Source organism: Coptis chinensis, chromosome 4, assembly GCF_015680905.1.
Source record: "Coptis chinensis isolate HL-2020 chromosome 4, ASM1568090v1, whole genome shotgun sequence".
Taxonomy (NCBI): domain Eukaryota; kingdom Viridiplantae; phylum Streptophyta; class Magnoliopsida; order Ranunculales; family Ranunculaceae; genus Coptis; species Coptis chinensis.
Genome location: NC_141459.1, coordinates 20455454 through 20477519, shown reverse-complemented (window position 1 = coordinate 20477519; position 22066 = coordinate 20455454). Strand labels below are relative to the sequence as shown.

The following is a 22066-nucleotide window of genomic DNA, read 5'->3' as shown; positions in this document are numbered from 1 at the left end:
TCACTATAAATACATATACCATAATTGTCCAACTCTTTGTTAAATATTTTAAATTAAAATAACATTGTCTTTTGTAATTTATCACTTACAACCAAAGGTACTTTCAATAACTTGTCTTATATAACAAAAACTTGTCAACTTATCTAGCAGCCATGAAGAACAATGAGCACTAGCCTAATAAAAAAATAAGACTTTATTCCTTTGATCATCAAATCAAAGTCTAGAACTTATTATTCTCAATTTATTTTCCTACTTACTTCTTATAAATTATCTTTTTATTCACATCCAAACCAAGTCTAGAACTAAAGGTTTCCGTCCACACCATTAAAGCGAAATACAGAGCAGAAATTTGTAACACAGAAACCAAAAAAACAACCTTTGTCTGAAAAATGGCATTTGTAAAACGAAGAAAATATATAGGCTTGGCCCTAAAACCCGACCCTAAAACCCGGCCGTAAAGCTTTTAAAGAGGGCTTAGGGTAGGGTCAGGGCTTGAGATTTAGACTTGTGACCCGACCCTATGCTGACTTTAGGGCCGGGAAAGGGCTTTTAAATGTTTAGGGCCAGGCTAGCCCGACTCGGCCCATTGCCCACCCCTAGCTACATCCATGTGCATGTCTTCCTTTTGCAAGAGTTTGCTAACAGAGTTAACCTGTAACAATACATTGTACCAAATAATCATGCCAACCAAGAATTCAAAATTTTCCAGCTCGTGTGTTGCTAAAGACTCAGCATCATTCTTTGTCTTTGGATCATCACTAGTATAAACCAAGTGAAGTAAAGCATCTCGAATCTGTGGAGCTTGCTCTTTTATCGCTGCAACACTGTCCAAACGGCTTTCCCAACGTGTTGGTGCCAATGTCTTAAGAGTAAGACCACCTTGAACCTTATCTTTAACAACTTGCCACCGCTTTGTAGATGAAGAAAACACCGAATATATACGTTGCACCACTCCGAAAAAAGATACAGCTTTTGGACAAGAGTTCGCCATATCACATAGAGCAAGATTAAGTGTGTGACAACCATATGGAGTATAGAATGCTCTAGGATTAACTTCGAGCAATCTATTTTGTACACCTTTGTTTTTCCCTTTCATATTAGATCCATTATCATAACCTTGGCCTCTAATATTACCAATGTTGAGTTCAAGAATATCTAGCATATCTTTCAGTTTATTAAAAAGCCCCAGACCCGATGTGTCATCCACTTTCCAAAATTCTAAAAAATATTCTTCCACCTTCATTGGACTTGTTGAAACATCCACACACCATACAATAAGAGACATTTGTTCTTCATGACTTATATCAGGTGTACAATCAAGGATGATTGAGAAATACTTTACATCTTGGATTTTCTTCACTATCGCACCTTTAACCTCACCTGCCAACATTTCTATCAATTCATTTTGAATCTTGTGACCAAGATAATGATGATGAATTTCACTCTTTTGGATACGTTGGAGGTGTTTCTGGATAACCGGATCAAATTTACCCATCATTTCAATTATACTCAAAAAAATTCCATTGTTCTCTTCATAAATCTTCTCATGCTTCCCGCGAAATGACAAATTATTCTTAGCAAGAGTTTTCACAACAACAAGTACCCTTTGTAAAAATTCCCTCTAATGTTCTCTTTCCTTTGAAATCTGATCCTGAAGATGTTTATCAATAGTTTCATTCTTGTTTAGTCGATCCACCAATTCAATCCAATATTTAAGTCGTCTTTTGTGCTCAGGATGTTGCTCATGTTGTTTAAGCCTTGTTGTAAGATTTCTCCAATTGTCATATCCTTCATCAGTTAACAGAGTAAACTTTCCATTTTGCTTGAACAATTTACAACAAAAACAATATACCTTGTCTAAAGCATGTGAATAGACGAGCCAACTTCTATCTTGCTTCTCCCCATTCTCCAAATGTCGAGTGTAATAAGAGGAAGAAAATCGCCTATTTTCAGAATTTCTAGGAAAATTACGACTATAATCTCTTACTGGACCTTTTTGTACAAGTAAGTCTCTAAATTTTTGGTCAATCTTATTCCAATTTCCTGGATCATAATAATTCACCGGTCCTTCATAATCATTATCGGCTTGTGCATGTTCTTCAATCACCACATTTTCAGATTCCACATTATTCAATTCTTTATTAACTGGTTCCTCATTTACCAATTCTTCAAACCTTTCATTAATTCGTTCATCATTTACTTCTTCTCCATTGCCATTGTCATTCTCATGTATCTCGTTAACAGGATTTGCAATTGAACTCTCTACTTGTTTTGTAGTCATAAATAATTTTTTTATAGCTCCTGCTTGAGATTGAGCCAATGCTTCCATTCTTCACTTCTTTTTCCTTTTTTCATTACCAGATGGATACGCTCTAGTCCCCGCCATTCGAAAAATCCTAAGAAAAACAACAACCTGATAGTCTGATACGTCTTTTCACAATTTCGTTAAAGTGGCTTGGCGCTTGTCTACTTAAAACTTGATGAATGATAACGGGATTAACAGATAACCTGTTCAAATAATTTAATATCCAATTGAAAAAACAACAGGAGAAATTAAATAATCCCTTCTACTAGTTAAAAAAAGCAGTGAAAGCACCAACAAACCATGTCTTGTTCATATTAAATAATCCCTAACTTAAAAAAAAGAAAGGATTGATTTGGATTATAAAAAAAAATAAATTAAAAATATCAAATACCTGATCCTTTATGAATTTAGAATGGCGAACCCGCCGAACCGCGAAAAACAAAGGCCAAAAGAGGGAAGATAATACGGAAGGAAGGATAACTGGGTTTTGTTTTTCGAACTTTTGAATTAGAATCGGATTTTTGTTTTGGTGGGCTAAATCAACTTTTAAGTTGACACAGTAGTGGGTTTAAGTGGCGGATGGGGCCTTTATATTTAGCAAACATTTGGGGGCCCTATGCAAGGCCTTAGGCAACATAGGCCCAGGGCTGGCCCTGATATTTAGGATGGTTATATGTCGTTATAAAGTCATATTCGAAATTTCAAATATTTAAAAAGTCACACAAATTACTACACTGGTTGTAACACCTCAGGATTAAAGAAAGATTACAAGACGTTAATATGACTACGTTAAAATCAATGATAAATCATCATTTTTTTTTATAAAATCCGGCATAGTTTCCTTTGTATTTTCGACATTTAAAACACGTAAATCCTATCATAACCTGAAAATCAAAATAACACAATTCTCATTGATTCAATATTTCCAAGATATGTATATATATACTCAATTACTCCACTTTAACAGAATATATATATATATATATATATATATATATATATATATATATATATATATATATATATATATATATATATATATATATATATATATACCACTTCCAAGATATTCAACAAACACATTAAATAACGTTATATATCCACTTCCATAACAAAATACATGAAATAAAATAAATGAAAATTGGACAAAATGAAATTACAATACATGAGATACAACAAATTACTACTCTGATGACATTTTGGACTCACATGTGGAAGAACTTGAATCACATGTAAACTCACATGTGGAAGAGCTCGAGTATGTGCCTTCATTATGGATGGCTAGCCTTTGTTGAATGTCTTTTACTTTATTTTCCACAATGTCAAAATTAACGCATATTTTCTATATAGTATCCTTAATACGTTGTAAGATATTGTTTCCTTCATTTCGTAAAACATTACCATCATTTGCTGTATTTATCTCCGTAGTTGTGAATAACATATCGATCTGTACCTTTAACACGTTCGTTTCAGAATGTAAACTATTCAAATTCCTGTTGATTTCCATGAAAGCATTATCGAGGATGAGTTGGGAAATGATCCATTGCTGTTTGTTAACAAATTCAATAATACAATAATTAGAAGCCAATTTAAGTACGTATTAAAATGGCAATTGAATAAAAACAAATCTTTATTAATTAAACCATTAACACAAAAACTCTAACATGATAAAAAACCAATAACCAATACAAAGAAACTCAAACTTTATTCAAAACAACAGAGAGGCTAACACTCCAAACCATTAAACATGATAACAACTCGACATCCAATACAAAAACACTCTAACTTTATTCCAAACCAACAGAGGCTGACATTCCAAACCATTACAAAGAAGACTATTGCCAGAATGATTTGCGACCTTCTTGAATGCCTTTGACACTAAGTAATGTAGATTTAAAAAGAAAATCATTACAATATTGGTTCCAAGTGAGGGTTTGGCCGAACCAATTCTTAAAGTTTTCTATGTATAAGTCGTACGCTGACTGATCCAAGTTCTTGCCACACAATTTAAGGTAACCAATAATTGGATACCCAGTTTTCTCAACAATGGGTCGACTCCTAGGTTCCCATACAACTAGTTGCCCATGTAAGTGGAGGCATGTCCACACTATGGTCCGAGAATGGCTGAACATCTTCCATACTTTGGTCCCCTTCATTCCATCCTCTATAAGACTGACGAGGAGGTGCATATTGTTTTGAAGGTCGCACAAATATAGATTCAGTAGAATACTCGTGAGATGGAGCATTCCAATATCCATAAGACTGAGGGGACGCATATTGTTCCAAAGGAGTAGCATAGATAACAACTTGGGGAATCATGCAAGGCAAGACGGGATTTACTCAAGTATCTAGAGATGATTTTATAGGCCCCTTATATGATAGATTGAAGTTTCAGGTGAAAGTGAAGGTTCGGACTCTAGTCTCTCGGCCTACGTCTCCCTCTCGGTAGCTTCAGCTCTAGGCGAGGAATTCGAAGAAAGGGACTCTGCCTACGGTATGTGTAGTATTGTATGCTTGTCATTTTCAATTAGGCGACTTCTCTGCCTGAGGGAACTAGCAATAGAAATAGAAGTGGGGGCTGGACATTTGAGTCAACAACTTCTTTATTCATAGAATAGGTTTCTAACATAATGGGTGTAGCTTGACCTATTCGATTGATTTAACAAATATTTTTACTAAATCAATCAAGCCATAGAGACAGAGACATGCATACTTGCATACTGATTCGGCTAAATTAAACATGCTATTATGCACATAGAAATTAATTTTGGACAGAATCACAAAACTCAATTTAGATTGAAACAGTAAGACTTCTTATAGAACTTGTGTCATTTAGTTAGGTCTAGCTAATAAGTGTCATTTGAATGGGAAAAGTAAATCACTTGCCAGGCAAAGCCATCACTGCCCTCGAATCTGGAAAAAGAAAGAAAAAAAGAAAGAAAAGGAGAAGGCTATTAATCAAGTTGGAGAACACAACTGAGGTAATTAAAAAAACAATCTAATGTGAATGCTTACCTCTTAGAACGCTTGTGCCCTGAAATTTTCTACTACCGCTTCGTGCTCACTTTTGACAAAATTTGAGTTTGAGTTTGAGAGGTCTGCAAGAGTGGAGAAGAAAGAGCTTTTTTAGCCATCAAAATTCGTGGGCTGGCAAGCTCACGTAGGAGAGGGTAGAAGTAGCTTTTTTTGAGTTTGTTCGTCGGTTTGTAATAATTCTCCACTTTCTTTCCAATCGAATCGCCACCAGCACCAATTATTTCCAAAAATATCGTGATCAAAATAAAAACTTGTTATATCATTGAAATATCGTGATATATCAACAAATATTGTTGATATTTATATTGGTATATATCCAAATTAATATCACGATATTTATACACCCATCTCTGAAATCTCAATATTTATCGCGATATATAGAGATATTTTGTACTATGGTTTGGTATATACATACAGTGATAATAAAGAAAGTCCTTTTACTGTTTTAGTTGGCAAGAATTGAAAGGCGTGTGATAGCTTGCTGACGAGGAAAGAAAAAGCATACTACTACTATTTGACAGTCCTCGAAGCACAAAAGTAAGAAGGTCGGCGGTCTCCAAGTGTAACAATCCCTGCTGTCACACGCTGTTCCTACACGCATATACCACTTTCAGTTTTCTAACTCTCTCTCCTATATCTTTTCCTCTTCTTTCTCTGCAGTTCAACAAACTCAAAACTCAAAACTCAAAACTCAAACTCAAACCACTTTCACTTCTGAAAAACCAATGGACAAAGAGGTATGTTTTTCTTCACCTTATCTTCTTATCTGTACTTATTTTTTAACAGAATAATTGTTGTTTATGATATGCTTGAGCTTTGAAGTTAGTTTGTACAACGTTGATGTTACTGTGATAATGTTCTTACACTTGTCCTGCTAGTCTTGTTAGTTAAAGGCCATTCTCTTTTATGTGCTAATATTAGCTAAAGATCATTTCTTTACATGAATTTGATGATTTCAGAGTCTGGGTTTTCTTATTTACTGTCTAATTGAAGTTTCATTACTTTTTTTATGTTGTGGTGTGTAGAGAAATGCACCATGGATGTCAGTTCCTCAATTTGGTGACTGGGATCAGAAGGGGAACTTGCCAGATTACTCGATGGATTTTTCAAAGATAAGAGAAATGAGAAAGCAGAATAAAAGGGATCCTTCAAGAGCTAGTCTTGGTAATGAGGAAGAGTTCAGCGCACAACCTGACAGCCATTCCCAGCTTAATCAGCAACCCCATCACGATGACAAACAACATTCCCCAATTGTAAGCATCCTCTACACTCTTACATCTTAATTAAGCTTGCATTGTTTTTGTTAGTTTTGAAGCCTTTGCTCTCTTTTTTTAATGTCAAAATGCAATTTGTTCTTAATTAGTAGAGCTTTTAAGGACCAAATTATGGCCTTAAGGAGTTCGGGTTAAAGTGTTCTCTGAAATGGAGGTGCTTAAGAGAATTGAGCACAATGAAAATGAGTAAATGACTAGTAATAAATTTGAACTTAGATGATTGTAGCACAAGAATTCGTTTAGATATCAATGTAAATGTATTTGAATATAGATTGTTTGGGACATTGTTTTTACTGAGTATGCTGTAGCTTTGTCTATGCCATTGACCTTAATTTTCTAAGTAAACTAGTAAAGGATGGATAATAAGAGAGTCATATGAAAATTACTTTGCAATTTGCAATCAGCTAAACTAGTAGAGAATTGAGAGTGGTTTTTGAGAATTCTGAACAAGTAAAAGCCTTGGCAACCAACATATATTAATCCGGAGATATGTCTATATACATTGTTTTGGCATCATTTTTACCTGTGGAATCTACCAGATGAATTAAGGGTGAGGATTAACTATCCATAATTGAGATTATCCCCAGGCGAAATCAGCACATTTGAGTTTTCTCTTAATTTTGGCAAAATGTAGTGGAACATGTTTAGACTTCTTTTACTTGCATAATAGGTTTCATACTTTTGTTTTGTAATGTGAATGACTGGCTTATATTGTACGACCTGAAATCTTGAAGTTTCATGTTCTATGATTTTGAGAATAATGTTGATCCACATTGTTTGAACTATAATAATGAGTAAATCTTTTTTGTGGATTGATGCAGGCAAGGAAAAGTATCCTCAGTTATTTCAATTGCTGTGTAAAAGCCTGAGAATCAAGTAGAGACAATTTCGCTGGTCTGACATTTTCTTTCTGCGCACCAGAATGGAAAATTGTTTAGTACATATGTTGTACAATTTTCCCGTTATTCTTGGTGTTATTTAATTTGAGTTTTCCGTTAGTCTCCAGAATACATTATTAGAGATGACAGTGTATTGGTCTTCCTAATCAGAATGCGGAGTATATTATTCTTCATTCATTGTGCGAAGAAGTCAGCTTAGACCTTTTAAAATAAAGAAAGAGTCTTTACAGTCTGCAGTCTGCTGAAAGATACGTGCATAATAATGCCTGGAAAATATAGAATGTCTGAAGACAGCGAACTTACCTTGTTTAAACTCTTAAGTTATCACTCTGAGGTTAATAGGTTCTCTGAAAACAAATAAACATCAACATCCTAGGTCATCTGCTTCACAGAATCAACATAATTATGAAGTCATTTAGCTTTAAGTGATAGATGGTATTCTAGTTGTGCAGCACGCCATAGTCATACTTATTTCTCTGACAGTATTCTCTTTGACAGTAGAAGGTACTTTTCATATTAGGTTCAGGGCGACATCTGTTACTTATTTCTCTTTGACGGTAGAAGGTACTTTTCATATTAGGTACAGGGCGACATCGACTTTCTTACGGTATTGACATTGGAAGCTGTATAATGTTGAACGATGGACGAATGAGAAAGACTTAAAACTCATCTATAAGTTTAGGCGTGTATAACAATGCCAGCAAGCAACTTACCGTGTTGAACTTGCGAACTTAAAAATTGATATTTTAACTAAGAGATTACATCAAAATTGATATTTTTTAAATAAGAGTCCAACCTGTGAGTTTCGGCATGCAAATTGCAAAATAACTGGTGTGGCTGCAAGTCACATTTTTCTTGCACATTGTGAGTGGTTTGGATAGGAAAAGAATTCCGCTTGGACTGATCATGGACACATATCTGAGACTGAATAATAAATTTGATCTGGTATATAAATGTTATCCACCATTGCATCGGTTGAATGTCTCACAGAGATCATGTTATATCAATTAGTTTTAATATGCTGAAGTTTCTCAAGTTTGAAATCCATGTAGGCTTATAAGCTTATTGCTTTGCACAAGTTGAGAATTGCAGTAATTTGGAAAATTGACGGTCAAGACATAAATACCGTTTAAAAATGTAAACCACACCACCTCAAAACAAAATAAAAGACAGACTGGGTGCTGACTATTCTGTAACCTTATGAATCAAAACAAGAAAAAGACATTAGCTGCTGACTCGCAATTATGTATTCTCTAACTCTGCTAATCTACAGTTGATGTCGATGTGAAAAAAGCTCGATAAACCTGATGCGCTAAAAACAAATTCTTCTCGATAGATATTGCAACAAATCCATCCCTTCCCTGGGAGATTACTTGGAAACCAGACTTTATGCGAAGGAAATAGTAAGGCCCAAACTGATTTTTGCCGAGTGAGTTGATTGTATCTCCAGACATATATTTGAAAGAGGTAGCACGTGTTCTGATGCACCATAAACATACGGACGAAGCATTCTATCCGCTTCAGAGAGTGGTTCCCTTCGTTCTAATAAACAAACTTCTAGTCTACAAGAGTCAATATTCAAATCACCTGGTTCCCTCGAGTGGATTACATTTGTATCAAAGAACCATTCATTCTTCAAACGCAATTACTTTGAACCTGAATATCACTATTCAATGACCATCTGAATCTAGATCCCAGCTTAAGCTTCATAACTTTCCGATGGGAATTGAATAGCAATACATACAGGTTTTGTCATATTCAAATTCAAAGTAGGTAGAAATAATTCACAAACAAAACACGAATTGCTTGCAGCATTGCATCGTAGTACATGATAATAAATTTATGTCCATATAGACCACATATTATCCAGTTGAGTCACTAAACAAGTAATAAACATGCAGACATGAGTACATGACCAAAGGACTGGAAAGGCTGAATTAACTCACTATCTCAACTGGCTCGAAATCTTTATCGATCGATGCCTTCACTGCATCCAGTACCAGTTGTGTCTTTCTGCTGATGGAGGGCCATTTGGTATCTGGTTTTGAGTTAGACTCTTTAATAGCTTTGACCAAGTTTGCAAACTCCCTCACCATTTGCACCTCTTGTGGGAGATCCGTTGGTACAATGTGTTCACTGGGCAAAGGGGTCCAGCCTGTCACAAGTTCTGTAAATCCAGACTTGAATGCCGAAGAAAACACGGCCTTGTTCTCTTCAAAAGGTATGACAAAATCATTGACATGCAGAGTTCCTCCTGTTCCAATTGCAGTAATATCCATGGTTAAGTTCGACAGGAAAGAGCAATGGAAAGTTGCTACCTTTCCATCTTCCCACTGTAAAGAGGATCCACAAGCAAGAATCACCCCTGATTCATTGAAAATAGGTCCACGAAGGGCTGTGACTGTTTTCGGAAGTTCGTAATTAGCAGCCCACAGGATTGACCTGGTACAGTACCAACCAGCATCACCAAGAGCCCCAAGGGCATCAAGGTCTGGCTTCACACGGATGTTATTCTTGAGAAAATCAGGCTTGGCACAAAATGTGAAGGAGCTATGTACCTGCCAACATAAAGTACCATTGTGGAGAAGACTACTTTTGAAATAATCTAAAATTTAAAGCAGAACTAAAGTTGAATGTAGCTCTACCAAGCATAGTATTATGGTAGTGGAATGCCTCGAATTATCAGGTTAAGCATCTATAGTCATAGAACAAGTTATTAGTGTAATATATGCATCAAGTCAAGTGTTGTTATTGTTGTTGGTTGTCTCTTTCATTGATTGGAAAGATGACCATGTTTGTATTACCAAAGATTGTTATGTATGGAAACTATTATACTGCAGCAATATCTGCCGCGGTGGTTACACCACAATTAAGAGCTCAATATTCCACCTTCAACATCTCAATATGGTAAAAAATTCAATTTCTCAAAGTCTTTGGTCCTCTAAACTACTAACCCAGTTCATAAGGTTTGTAGAGATGAACACAAGACAAGACACATGTTGGCAGTGGAGATCACCTTAGACAAGAAGGATTACAAGCGGCAAGGATGGAACCATTATGATATGGCGAAACTCATATTCCTTTTTCTAATCTTTATATTATAAATTAATTTTATTTATTCCCCTTGAAATAGATGAGTTGGGAAGGCATATACTCGGCCCAATGTGAAATGCAAATAAACACACAGATTCATACTCTTCTCAAACATGCAAGGCTGATGCATGAGAAAAGGCCAATGATAATGAATCCAAAAACTGAGTTCTACATACAACCTTGAAATTGTTATAAACAGTTAAGAGTATTTCAATGTCCGTGAAATGGTTATAAAAAGTTCATAGTATTTCAATGTCCGTGAAATGGTTATAAAAAGTTCAGAGTATTTCAATGTCTTTAAAGGCTGACAACACCAAATAAGAGTAAGGGAAAGATGGAAGAAAGAATAGGTATCACAAAAAAGGAATTGCTCGTTTTCATCTTTTTTTAGTTTCTATCTGCCTATGCATCTTGTTGTCTCTCGCAACAAAGAAATATTACGTGAAACCAAATATGGTAGTTCTCAACAAGATACCGAGGCATATGGAAACCAAGAGAAGTTGAAGACAAATAATTCCTTTTTTCTGTTACCATTCCTTATTTCCTCCTTCACTAAATCTTCTTTCGTTCATGTTTTCACACTTTAAAGGCTTTGAAATACTCTTATCCATTTATAGCATTTTCAAGGTTATAGAACTCGATTTCTTCATTTGCAGGTGCCCATGTGTGTAAGGTGTATATTAACTGGAGGAAGAGTCCGAATCTGTGTGTTTGTTTACACTCCGCCTAATTGGGCCACGTTAAAGCCTTTCCAACTCATTTACTTAAAAGGGGTTAAGGTGATCTCCATTTCCAACATGCATCTACTCGTCCATCCATCAGGACCAATAGGGGGCTACTAACACTAATTCTATTATTTTTTTTTTTTTTTTTTTTTTTTTTTTTGGAGGAATAAAACTTTTGGGTTTTGAAAATTTTAGATTTTTCACCACATCCATTTGATTGAAGTTTGGAGGCAGAAAATTTTAGATTTTTCACCACAGATTTGATTGAAGGGCTCTTTTCTTAACTGTAGAAACCCAAAATATTGAAATGGAGATGGGGACAAAAGATGATAAAGGTGAGGAAGGTAGCCAAGTTACTCTTTGGCACAGAAACAAAGGACTTCATCAATACCATACTAGTTTTTGAGAGAAAGGAAGAAGATTGAACAAAACAAGAATACTTCATTCATAATTGTCTTGTGAGAACACAAGATAAATATAAAGATTCCATGAGCATAATTACCAAAACAGTCACCTATTTCTCCCACTAACCCTACCAGAAACCTAAGAAACAAGGATACAAGTGTCATGTCCAGCCCAATATGGACACCAATAATCTTGAAATACTAGGACATGGTCAAATGGATTAGGGATGAATCGAACATGTAGTTTTAGTTATTAGTCATATATCTAACTAAAACATATATAGTTTTATAGTTTTTTTCTACTAAAGAAAATTACATAATACAATGGCTAAAATTTAAACTATTTACAAGGCAATTGAAAAAAACGTCATAACTATGCCTACACTCCATCCATATACAACCAAACTTCATTAGAAAACACATCCGCTATGCCTACATACCATCTATATACAACCGTGTCCTACGGCTGTTGCTCATAGAAAAACGAAGATAATGTCATTGCCAAATGTCAAGTTATACTGTTATAGTAAAAAACCCAAAAAGCAATTCCTATTCATTGTTACCTATACTTAATCCACCATTTGGTTTGGATGGTGTCTCCAAAATATCCTTGAAGTGCCCCAGACGTGTCCGAGTGGGTCTAGTCTTTCTTGGTTATCTGACAGTCTAACTCTCTAGATACGGTATCCAAGACATGTCCGATACAACACGGCATTTTGTTTCAAGGTTTTTCTAACTAGAAACTATTATACACATATTAGTTTGCCACTCTAGTAACTACACAAACATAAAATAGGAAAATGCAACACGCCTAAAGACTCTTTAACTAATAATAAACCCAAGACTCTTGACTTAGCACCTTCAATTGCATTACTAGTAGCATTGCACCGCATCGATTTGTAATGGCTAGTAATGTCTTCTCACATTGGCACATTAGGGTTGCAATGGGTCGTGTTCGTGTCGGGTTAAAATCGGATCACGGGTTGAAAGAGTAAACCCAAACCCAACCCATTTGATAAACAAGTCAAGATCGTCCAACCTAAACCCAATCCGCCAAATTAACAGGCTACCCGACCCGTGACCCGTTAAACTAGCGGGTCAAACTCAGATCGGATTAACAGATAATCCATTAGTAAATTTTAATTTTTGCAAACATAAACTAGTAAACAACAATAGATTAAGCCTGAATTTATTAAAAAGACCTAGGTTACATTGACACTCCGTATGGGACACGGATAAGAATTGTCGGACACGGCAAAATATCAAAATTTGAGATAAATTACATGCAATATGTGTCCGTCCGCCGACACCGACACGTGTGGATACATATCCGACACAGATTTTTTTCAAAATATGGCGTGTCCATGTAACCTAGAAAAAGACATGCTTAATTGTTACACAGCATGATACTATTACAAATCACTCTCTTTTGTTTTAGGTAGTTGGGATGATGATATCTTAAAAAGGTTGATGACCCGATCCATCAGACCCGAGAACTAATCGAGTCTACTCACGAGTTACCCCGGGTTAAGATATGTGACCCTAACCCAATTCTTCCTAAAAACCTTTTTTCCCAACCCGAACCCGAACCCTCTAATTTGATGTCGGGTTCGCGGGTTGTGTAAAAAAAAAAAAATTAATATAAAATTATAAAATTTAAAGCCAATTATTAAAAAAACTATGATGAATATAACAGAAAAGTGAAAGTTAAAAATGACTCACAGATTTGAGTTGACCAAACCGATTAGGATCATTAAGAAACTGTTTCATCAACTCAGTCCTAGGATGATGCATCCACATAGTCCCATCCATAAGCTGTACACCATTACTATCACAAGCCTCAATAATCAAATCAAACTCACGTGCATTCAAAGCAACTGGTTTCTCTAACAGCACGTGTTTCTTTTTCTTAGCAGCTAAAACTGCCCATTCCACATGTAAGCTAGTTGGAAGTGGCACGTACACAGCATCCACGTTTGGGTCATCGAGAACCGCTTCGTAACTTCCGTAGATTTTAGTTGATGGAGGGAAGTTGTTTACGGACGCGTATGTTTTAGCCTTTTCAATTGAACGGCTGCCAAGTGCGTAGAGAATTGTGTTCGGTGAGAGTGTTATGGCTCGGGATACTTTTCGGGCTATGTCGGCACAGCCTAGTATGCCAAATCGGATTTGGGTGTCGGCCATCTAAAGTTGGATGAGAAATGAAAATTTAGAGAGCCGGCTGAGTTTATTTAGTAAGTCGTTTTTTTTCGATAATATAGTTTAGTGAGTGATGGAATTATTTTGGAAATAGGAAGCTTTTGAATGTTTCTTTGTTAGAGCAAAAGATCAGCAAGCCTTCCAGAACTATCCACGTACGGATTTTACGAGCCACTAGATGTTCAGGTGCGCTGCACGTGCTTCTTTAAGTTATCTTTCAAGTGTGTTATGGACTTAATAAATAGTGTTGTCTCGATTTAACCAATTTATTGGGCTTCTGGCCCATTTCTACCTTTCATATTAAAGAGATTGTTGTCTTTTTTGAGGTAAAGATAAACTAGCACAATGCAATGCAATGGGCATGAGGTATTGTTGTATCCTGTTATAAATTTTTGTTCAACAAACTTTATCATGTGTTTGAACAACCTAGTGATATAAGTTGAATTGTGAAAATAAATTTAAAGCGTTCTTTTAGTACATGGTCCTATACTCCTCCTATGTCCTATAATAGTACATAGCCATCTTCTACCTTCAACCCTATATTTGAGCAGCCGATGGTAAGTTTCAAAAAGTTGGACTTGTTTTTTTGTCCGCTTCAAAAAGAATGAATGGGTCGCCACCACTTTTCCCATGAGGTTTGCATGTTAGTTAAGTCCAGCTTGAATCACGGTATGGGCACTTCAGTAGTGGGTCTTGAAGCTGTTAAGGTATGGGTCTTCCATTATGGGCTTATATCGATAAACAAGTAGCTAAATTGCCTTACCTAACTGGCTAACTTCAACAAGATCTTGTAAACGACCCACTCGCAAGAGTCAAGAGTCAAGACCATGCACCTTGACAAAAAACGTACCTTCACTGTTTACGCCAGAAAATCAGGCTGCGCAACATAACAGCATCTCCAGTCCAAAAGGAAAACCCCAACGCACGCGTCTCCAGTACAAATTTCTACTTTTGCATATGCTATGCAACTCATTTCTAGTAATGCGCATTAGGCTGTACACACATGACAGTGGTCAGTGGTTGATATAGATTGAAAAATACAGACAAAAACGCCAACTAGATTCAAATTTCATCTGCCAGTCTTAATCCAAAGTGCCATTCTGAACGATGTTGAGTTGTCATTCCAGCGTAGCAGCCACTTCATATAATCTCGTTATCAAAATCACTTTCTTGCTGACTAGCTCAGCTGTCAATGGTCCTGACATGCTATATGACAGATTATGTTAACTGTTAACCTTTTAAACAAGTTTCTAATTATATACCACCAGCAATTTGATAGATCTGATCGTCGGCAAGTTGTAATTTTGGATCTGGTCAGGGTTGCACACAATTTTCTAAATCCTATCAATTTCAAAAACTCCAGAGTATAGAATCATTAAACCCAATCTTATTCATCGAACCCAATCTTCATATGACAAAGTCATGGAAGAGAGCAACTTTTTCTAGGAATCAAATTTGGTTAAAAATTATCAAATCTTCAACCCAATCTTAGTTTTATTTTGTTTGAGTATATGTTCAAGATTCTTCAATTTAACATATATTGATAGTTTGATACAAAAGTTGCAAAATTATACAATGGGTTTGCAATGATCTATTGTGGATAGTGACGATGAATTGAAGGGTGAGCAGATTAAAATCTCTGGCTTGAAGAATGAATGAAATTATGAAAGAAAGTGTAAAATTTAGAATTTTCATTTTTTTAGATATAGTCATTACCCTCTCACTTTATCTTGGCTAGCAATTCTCTCTTAACATAAGGCAATATTTAGTTTGAGCCTAATGCACTTTTGATGGAGTAGTGCTACATGTATCTACGTTTTAGATCTACTAATGCGACTCACTATTTAAATAACGTTGGTTTGCATTGCAATATACACAAAAAAAGTAGGAGACTAGAAAAATCAGACAATTGGAGCACTCACAGAGACTCCAATTTTTTCTAAACTCTATTACGAAACAATAGGATATATATAAGGAAACAATCCGATCTTGAGTTTCACAGAGTCTCAAACTTTTCCTAAAAATTACGAAAAAAATAAAAGACAAAACTAAATTGATAAAAACAATAGTTTCCACCGAAAACAATTTTCCTAAAACCCTTACGGCACAAAAAATAGTTTCCACACTAATCTTAGGTGAAGTTTAACATAACAAAGTTTCCTTCTAGAAAAACACAATGAAATAACAAAGGAAAAAATGAATTGAGTTGTTTGAACATTTACTTTCTACAGTTGTTAGACAAAAAAGGAAAAATAAAAGTCAACTAATCATAAAATAAGTAGCAGTATACAATGTACACCCCAAACTAAACGAACAACAAATAAAATTATATTGTATGCACTATATGTCTATATGGGCCTAAACAAATAAAGTTGGATCGATTTGATACACCATCCACTTTGGTATTTAGACATTTAGTTATAGTTAAGGATTTCAAAAACCATAATACGGTCACAATAATTACGACATATTCTAATTAAATTTCTGAATTTATAAGTTTTTTTCAACACTATAATGTAATTTCCAATATATATATATATATATAATTATTATTATATACCAAACCAAAACAAATTACATGTGAAAAAATAAATTATACAAAAAATAATATCACAAAATATATAATAGAAAATTTTGCATTCATTCTAATGCAAGCCCACATGTATAAATAAAAATAAAAAATAACGGCAAACCAATAATAAAAAATATTTTTAAAATATATATAATACTACATGAAACTAAGGTTAAAGAACAATTAATGGAAACCTAAAACTGGATGCAAATGCATCGAACTAACCCAAATAATATTTAACGGGAAAATTAGAAACTTGATACAAATGCAAACATTAAACTAATCTTAAAAAGTAATTAATGGAAAATTGGACTATGGATACAACTGCATTAAACTAACCTCAAAGAATAATTAAAGGGAAATCAAAACTTGGATGCAAATACATCGAATTAACATAAAAAATTAATTGTGGGGAAATTAAAAACTGGTTGGAAATGCATTGAACTAACCCTCAATGATTAAATTAATGGAAAATCGAAAACTAGATACAACTGCATTGAACTAACATCAAAGAAAAATTAACTATAAATTGGGAACATGATGCAAATGTGGAGAACTAATTTTAAATAATAATTAATGGAAAATCGGAAACCGGATGCAACTGCATTGAACTAATCTAAAAAAATAAACTAGATGCAAATATATTGAACTAATCTCAAGAAATAATTAACGAAAAATCGAAAACTGGATGCAAATTCATTGAACTAACCTCAAACAATAATTAACATGAAATCAGAAACTAGATGCAAATGTAACCTTATCGAATAATAAACGAGAAATAAAAAACTGGATGCAGACGCATTAAAATAATCTTAAAGAATAATTAACGAAAATCGGAAATTGGATGCAAATGCATTGAACTGACCTAGAAGAATAATTAATATGAAATTGGAAATTGGATGCAAATACATTGAGCTAACCGCATTGAACTAACCTCAAAAAATAAATAACGGGAAATCGGAAACTAGATGCAACTGCATTGAACTAACTTCAAAAAATAAATAACGAAATTGAAAATCAGAAACTGGATGCAAATGCATTGAACTAATCTCAAAACATAGTTGTGTTATATGTTGTGGGATGTTCTCGATAAGTATAGTTTTGCATTTAAAATAATATTTATCTTATTTCTTTTCGTATGATTGAAAACGCCTTGCTATTCAAGTAGCTTCAATATGAACTTCGCCTTATTAAACAATCTCACAAAACTTCATTCCAACTTCTATTATTAAACAACAAAATGAAGTTAAAAGGTTTTATCAAGGGTGAGTTCTTTTTTTTAAATGGAGAATGGGGTTTTCACGTTATAAAACATTTAGATGATTGATCAATATAATATTCATATACAATAGTTTTGCATATATAGTTGCATATATTTTTCAGAATAATTAATATAACATCACTCGTTCATAGATAATCTTTGAAGATCCCACATAGCGAGTCATGTATAATTTAAAGAATAATTAATGGAAAATCGGGAACTGTATAATTTTTTATGATCCCACATAGTAAATCAAACATAATTTATTTTTATGTCATGTTTGAAGTTGGTATTACACACCACATTGGATAATTAAAAAAAAAATCGGAAATTGGATTCAAATATATTGAACTGAGCTCAAAGAGTAATTAACATGAAATCCGAAACTTTATGCAAGTACAATCAACTAGACTCATAAAGTAATTAACTAAAAATCGATAACTGGATGCAACTACATTAAACTAACGTCAGAGAATAATTAACAAGAAATTAGAAATTGGATACAAATCCTTGAAAACTATTTAACAGAAAATTGGAAACGGTATGCAAATATATCAAACAAACTTCAAATAATAATTAATGGGAAATCGGAAACTGAATGCAAATGCATTGAACAAATCTCAAAAAATAATTAACAGAAAATAAAAAACCGAATGCAACTGTGTTGAACTAACCTCATAGAATAATTGGTGGGAAATCAGAAACTAGATGCAAATGCATTGAAATAACCTCAAAGAATAGTTAACGGAAAATCAGAAACCGGTCGGATGTAATTGCATCGAACTAACCTCAGCTCAAAACATAAATAATAAAAAACTAGATGTAGATATATTTAACTAACCTCAAAGAGTTATTAATGGGAAGTCAGAAACTATATGCAAATACAATGAACTAATCTCAAAGACTAATTAACGAAACATAAAAAAATGGATACAACTGCACCGAACTAATCTTAATGAATAATTAACAGGAAATCATCAATTTGATGCAATTGCATTAAACTAACCTAAAAAAATAATTAACGGGAAATCATAAACTTGATGCAAATGTATTGAACTAACCTCAATAATTAACTAGGAATCGAAAATTGGATGCAACTGCATTCAGCTAACCTCAAAGAATAATTAACGGAAAATCAGAAATTGGATGCAACTGCATTAAACTAAAATAAGATATTAACTAACGGTAAATCAGAAATTGGATGTAATATCTTGAGGAATATTTAATGAGAAATTGAAAACTTGATACAAATGCATTAAAATAACCTAAAAAAATAGTTAACTAGAAATCAGAAATCGAATGTAACTGGTCGAACTAACTTCAAAGCATAAATAACCATAAATTTGAAACTAGATGCAAATGCATTGAACATCGAATTAACCTCTAAATATAATTAATTGGAAATCAGAAACTGGATGCAGATGTATTGAACTAATTTGAAAGAGTAATTAACGAGAAATTGGAAGTTGGATACAAATGTAATGAACTAATCTCAAAGACTAATTAACGAAACATCGAAAACTAGATGCAACTGCACTAAATTAACCTTAATGAATAACTAACGGAAAATCATAAACTTGATGCAACTGCACTGAATTAATCTTAAAGAATAATTAATGGGAAATCGGAAATTTGATGCAACTGTATTGAACTAACCTCAAAGGATAATTAATGGGAAATCGGAAACTAGATGCAATAACTACATTGAACTAACCTCAATGAATAATTAACGAAAAATCAGAAACTTGATGCAAATGCATTGAACCTTAAAACATAGTTGTATTATATGTAAGGGGAATATAATGTCTCGACAAGAAGAGTTTTGCATTTTAAATAGTGTTTATCATAATTCTTTTATTATGATTGGGAGTGTCTTGCTATTCAAGTAGCTTCAATATCATCTTCGCTACATTGGACATTCTCATAAAACTTCAATAAAATTTCAATTATTAAATCTAACAACGAAAAGAAATCGATGGGTTTTATCAATGTTTGATATTTTCTTTTTATTGAGAGTGGTGCAAGAAATTTGAATGTGTGATTAATGTAATTTTCATATCTTATAGTTCTACATAGTTGTTAATATTTTATAAAATAATTTAATATAACAGCACCCGTTCATAGAACAGATTCAAAAGATAGTTAATATCAATAAAAATACCTAATATATATATGTACTCACATCATTTTCAAGCATTTAAACCCAAACATGAAAATGATTTCCTAACTCCCATATAATGCTTCTCGATCATTTGTGATATTGCTTACAATGGACATGCAACCATTTGATTACAATTGCCCTTTTTCATGCATGTGCATTGTCAACGACATCAATTGAAAATTTAGATTAAGTACTACCAACAATATATATGTATTAAAACTTGACTAATTAAAGCAAGGTTGGTAAAACTAAGTGATAGTTCTAATCACTTTCCGAAAGTCTCTCTCACACGGGTACCGTATCCAAAACACTGAGTTTCACTTTGGTTCAAGTAAAGAAAAAGTTCAATATTTTACTTTTGTTTGAGGGTAAAAGTTATTCCAGAAACTAATTAAATAAATGTAAACATGTGCGAGTCAGCAATTATATTAGTCTGAGTTCTCTTTTAGTTTCATCTTTCATGTACTCAAAACTTGTAATGAGCTTCGTCTTTCACCTTTCTCAGTTTAATTATAAGTTTATAACGCAATTCAATTCAATGAGGATTAGTTGAGTATCATCATGAAGATTTGTTTTGAATTTATTGTATCTTATCTATTTGTCTTTTTTAGTAATGATTTTTATCACTACGAGAGGGAGTAGAGAACTAGAGATTAGCAGCTTAATTGGTGTTTTCTCTTTGATTCTTGCCAAAGTTGTCAACCACGAGCTCGGTCGAACCGTCGAGCTAGAAACAGTAAAATGAGTGTGCTTTGTTCAACAGCTACTTATACTAATGGGAGACTAACTAGCTATTCTCACTCATCAGTCATTAGAAAGGAAAAAAATGATTGAAAAAGTAATGAGACCATATAGAAACAATGAATGAAATTAAAGCCACCCCGACCTTAGCTGCCGTCCATCTTACGTCTTAGGAGTCCACATCCAACATGGGTTCCATTCATATATATAGTTGTCTTTGTTGCTTAGCCATGACGGAATATCATGCACAATCCATAATTCTAGAATTATTCACATCGTCCTTATCATCATCCCGGAATAAGATAACAAGCATCTTTAATTTATAAAACATTTGTTCTCCTTAAATCCATTATAAGAAAGGAATCCATCCTATCCAATTAAATTCCGACAAATTATCGGACAAACAATCAGCCCCCGTTTGGATTTAAACACAATATAGGTTACGCATTTTATCAACGGAATAATATATATATATATATATATATATATATATATATATATATATATATATATATTTCAATAATATAAACTTGTTAAAGACCCACACACACGGCACGCCGCAAACCCATGTTTATACATCACATTTTAATGATCATTCGGGAATCTAAACAAGAAAGATGATTACATACATGTGATATCCAAAAAAGATGCGAGAGCATTTGGATGTGGTATAATGTCCCACCAAGAGTTAGAGTAGGGTAGTGTAAAAGGAATGAGTTAAAATTGCAGGCCTGAGACAATGGGATATGGGGAAATGAGAGACGAGATTGCGTACTTGTGACTCCATCACATGAGTGTTGCAAGCTTCGAAAATTCTGTACTTTTTTCGGCTGGCACAGCTAGCCAGTCACGGGCACTAACTTCAAGTGGCTGCGTTTAATTAGTCCTTTTGGTTTTTGTCCAGAGCTGACTCAGGTTGCTTCTTCGGTTCTTCCAAGTGTGAGTTGTAGGAATCTGACTCGGCTTGAGAAGGTATCTACTACTGTTTTTTGTCTGTTTTCTTTTATATATATATACTAGGTTGTGCCCGTGCCCTACGGCACTGATAACCCAACAACTCTGATTTGTAGCAGCATTATAGGCGCTATTTTAGACCCATTCATATAGTCATCAAGAAATAATCCATTTATATTAGATGTATTTTTTAAATAGTTTGTTGTCCCATCAATAAAGTAAATTGAATGTTGAATGTTGAACTATGATAGCAAACTTGATGCACCACCCTTTAAACACCTAGATTATGTCATGTCACAACTTACTAAAAAACAATGACAACTATTAGATGTGGCTCCCATAACATTCTTTTTTATTAGATACTAGGGTATGTCTGTGCCTACGGCCTGCGAGACCTCAACGCGTCTGCAGCGCTACCCCGACACTTGACTTGCGCCTTCGG

The 22066-nt window shown here is 34.1% G+C and overlaps 4 protein-coding genes across 4 annotated transcripts; 1 reads left to right on the top strand and 3 right to left on the bottom strand.

Moving 5' to 3' along the window:
- Positions 1-568: 568 nt before the first annotated feature.
- On the bottom strand, positions 569-1495 carry LOC147502485 (uncharacterized). Its single transcript, XM_086604545.1, has one exon. It carries the CDS (start codon positions 1493-1495, stop codon positions 569-571), a length of 927 nt encoding a protein of 308 aa, XP_086460671.1.
- A 126-nt stretch (positions 1496-1621) lies between these two features.
- Positions 1622-2329, bottom strand: LOC147502484 (uncharacterized). Its single transcript, XM_086604544.1, has one exon. It carries the CDS (start codon positions 2327-2329, stop codon positions 1622-1624), a length of 708 nt encoding a protein of 235 aa, XP_086460670.1.
- A 3456-nt stretch (positions 2330-5785) lies between these two features.
- On the top strand, positions 5786-7750 carry LOC147502483 (uncharacterized). The gene is made up of 3 exons (XM_086607273.1): positions 5786-6078; positions 6367-6594; positions 7437-7750. Exons 1-3 carry the CDS (start codon positions 6067-6069, stop codon positions 7482-7484), a joined length of 288 nt encoding a protein of 95 aa, XP_086463399.1. The 5' UTR covers positions 5786-6066; the 3' UTR covers positions 7485-7750.
- Positions 7751-9297: 1547 nt separating this feature from the next.
- On the bottom strand, positions 9298-14374 carry LOC147502482 (Oxidoreductase family protein). Its single transcript, XM_086607272.1, has 2 exons — positions 13459-14374; positions 9298-10072 (listed from the first exon to the last, which is right to left on the bottom strand). Exons 1-2 carry the CDS (start codon positions 13918-13920, stop codon positions 9452-9454), a joined length of 1083 nt encoding a protein of 360 aa, XP_086463398.1. The 5' UTR covers positions 13921-14374; the 3' UTR covers positions 9298-9451.
- Positions 14375-22066: the final 7692 nt, after the last annotated feature.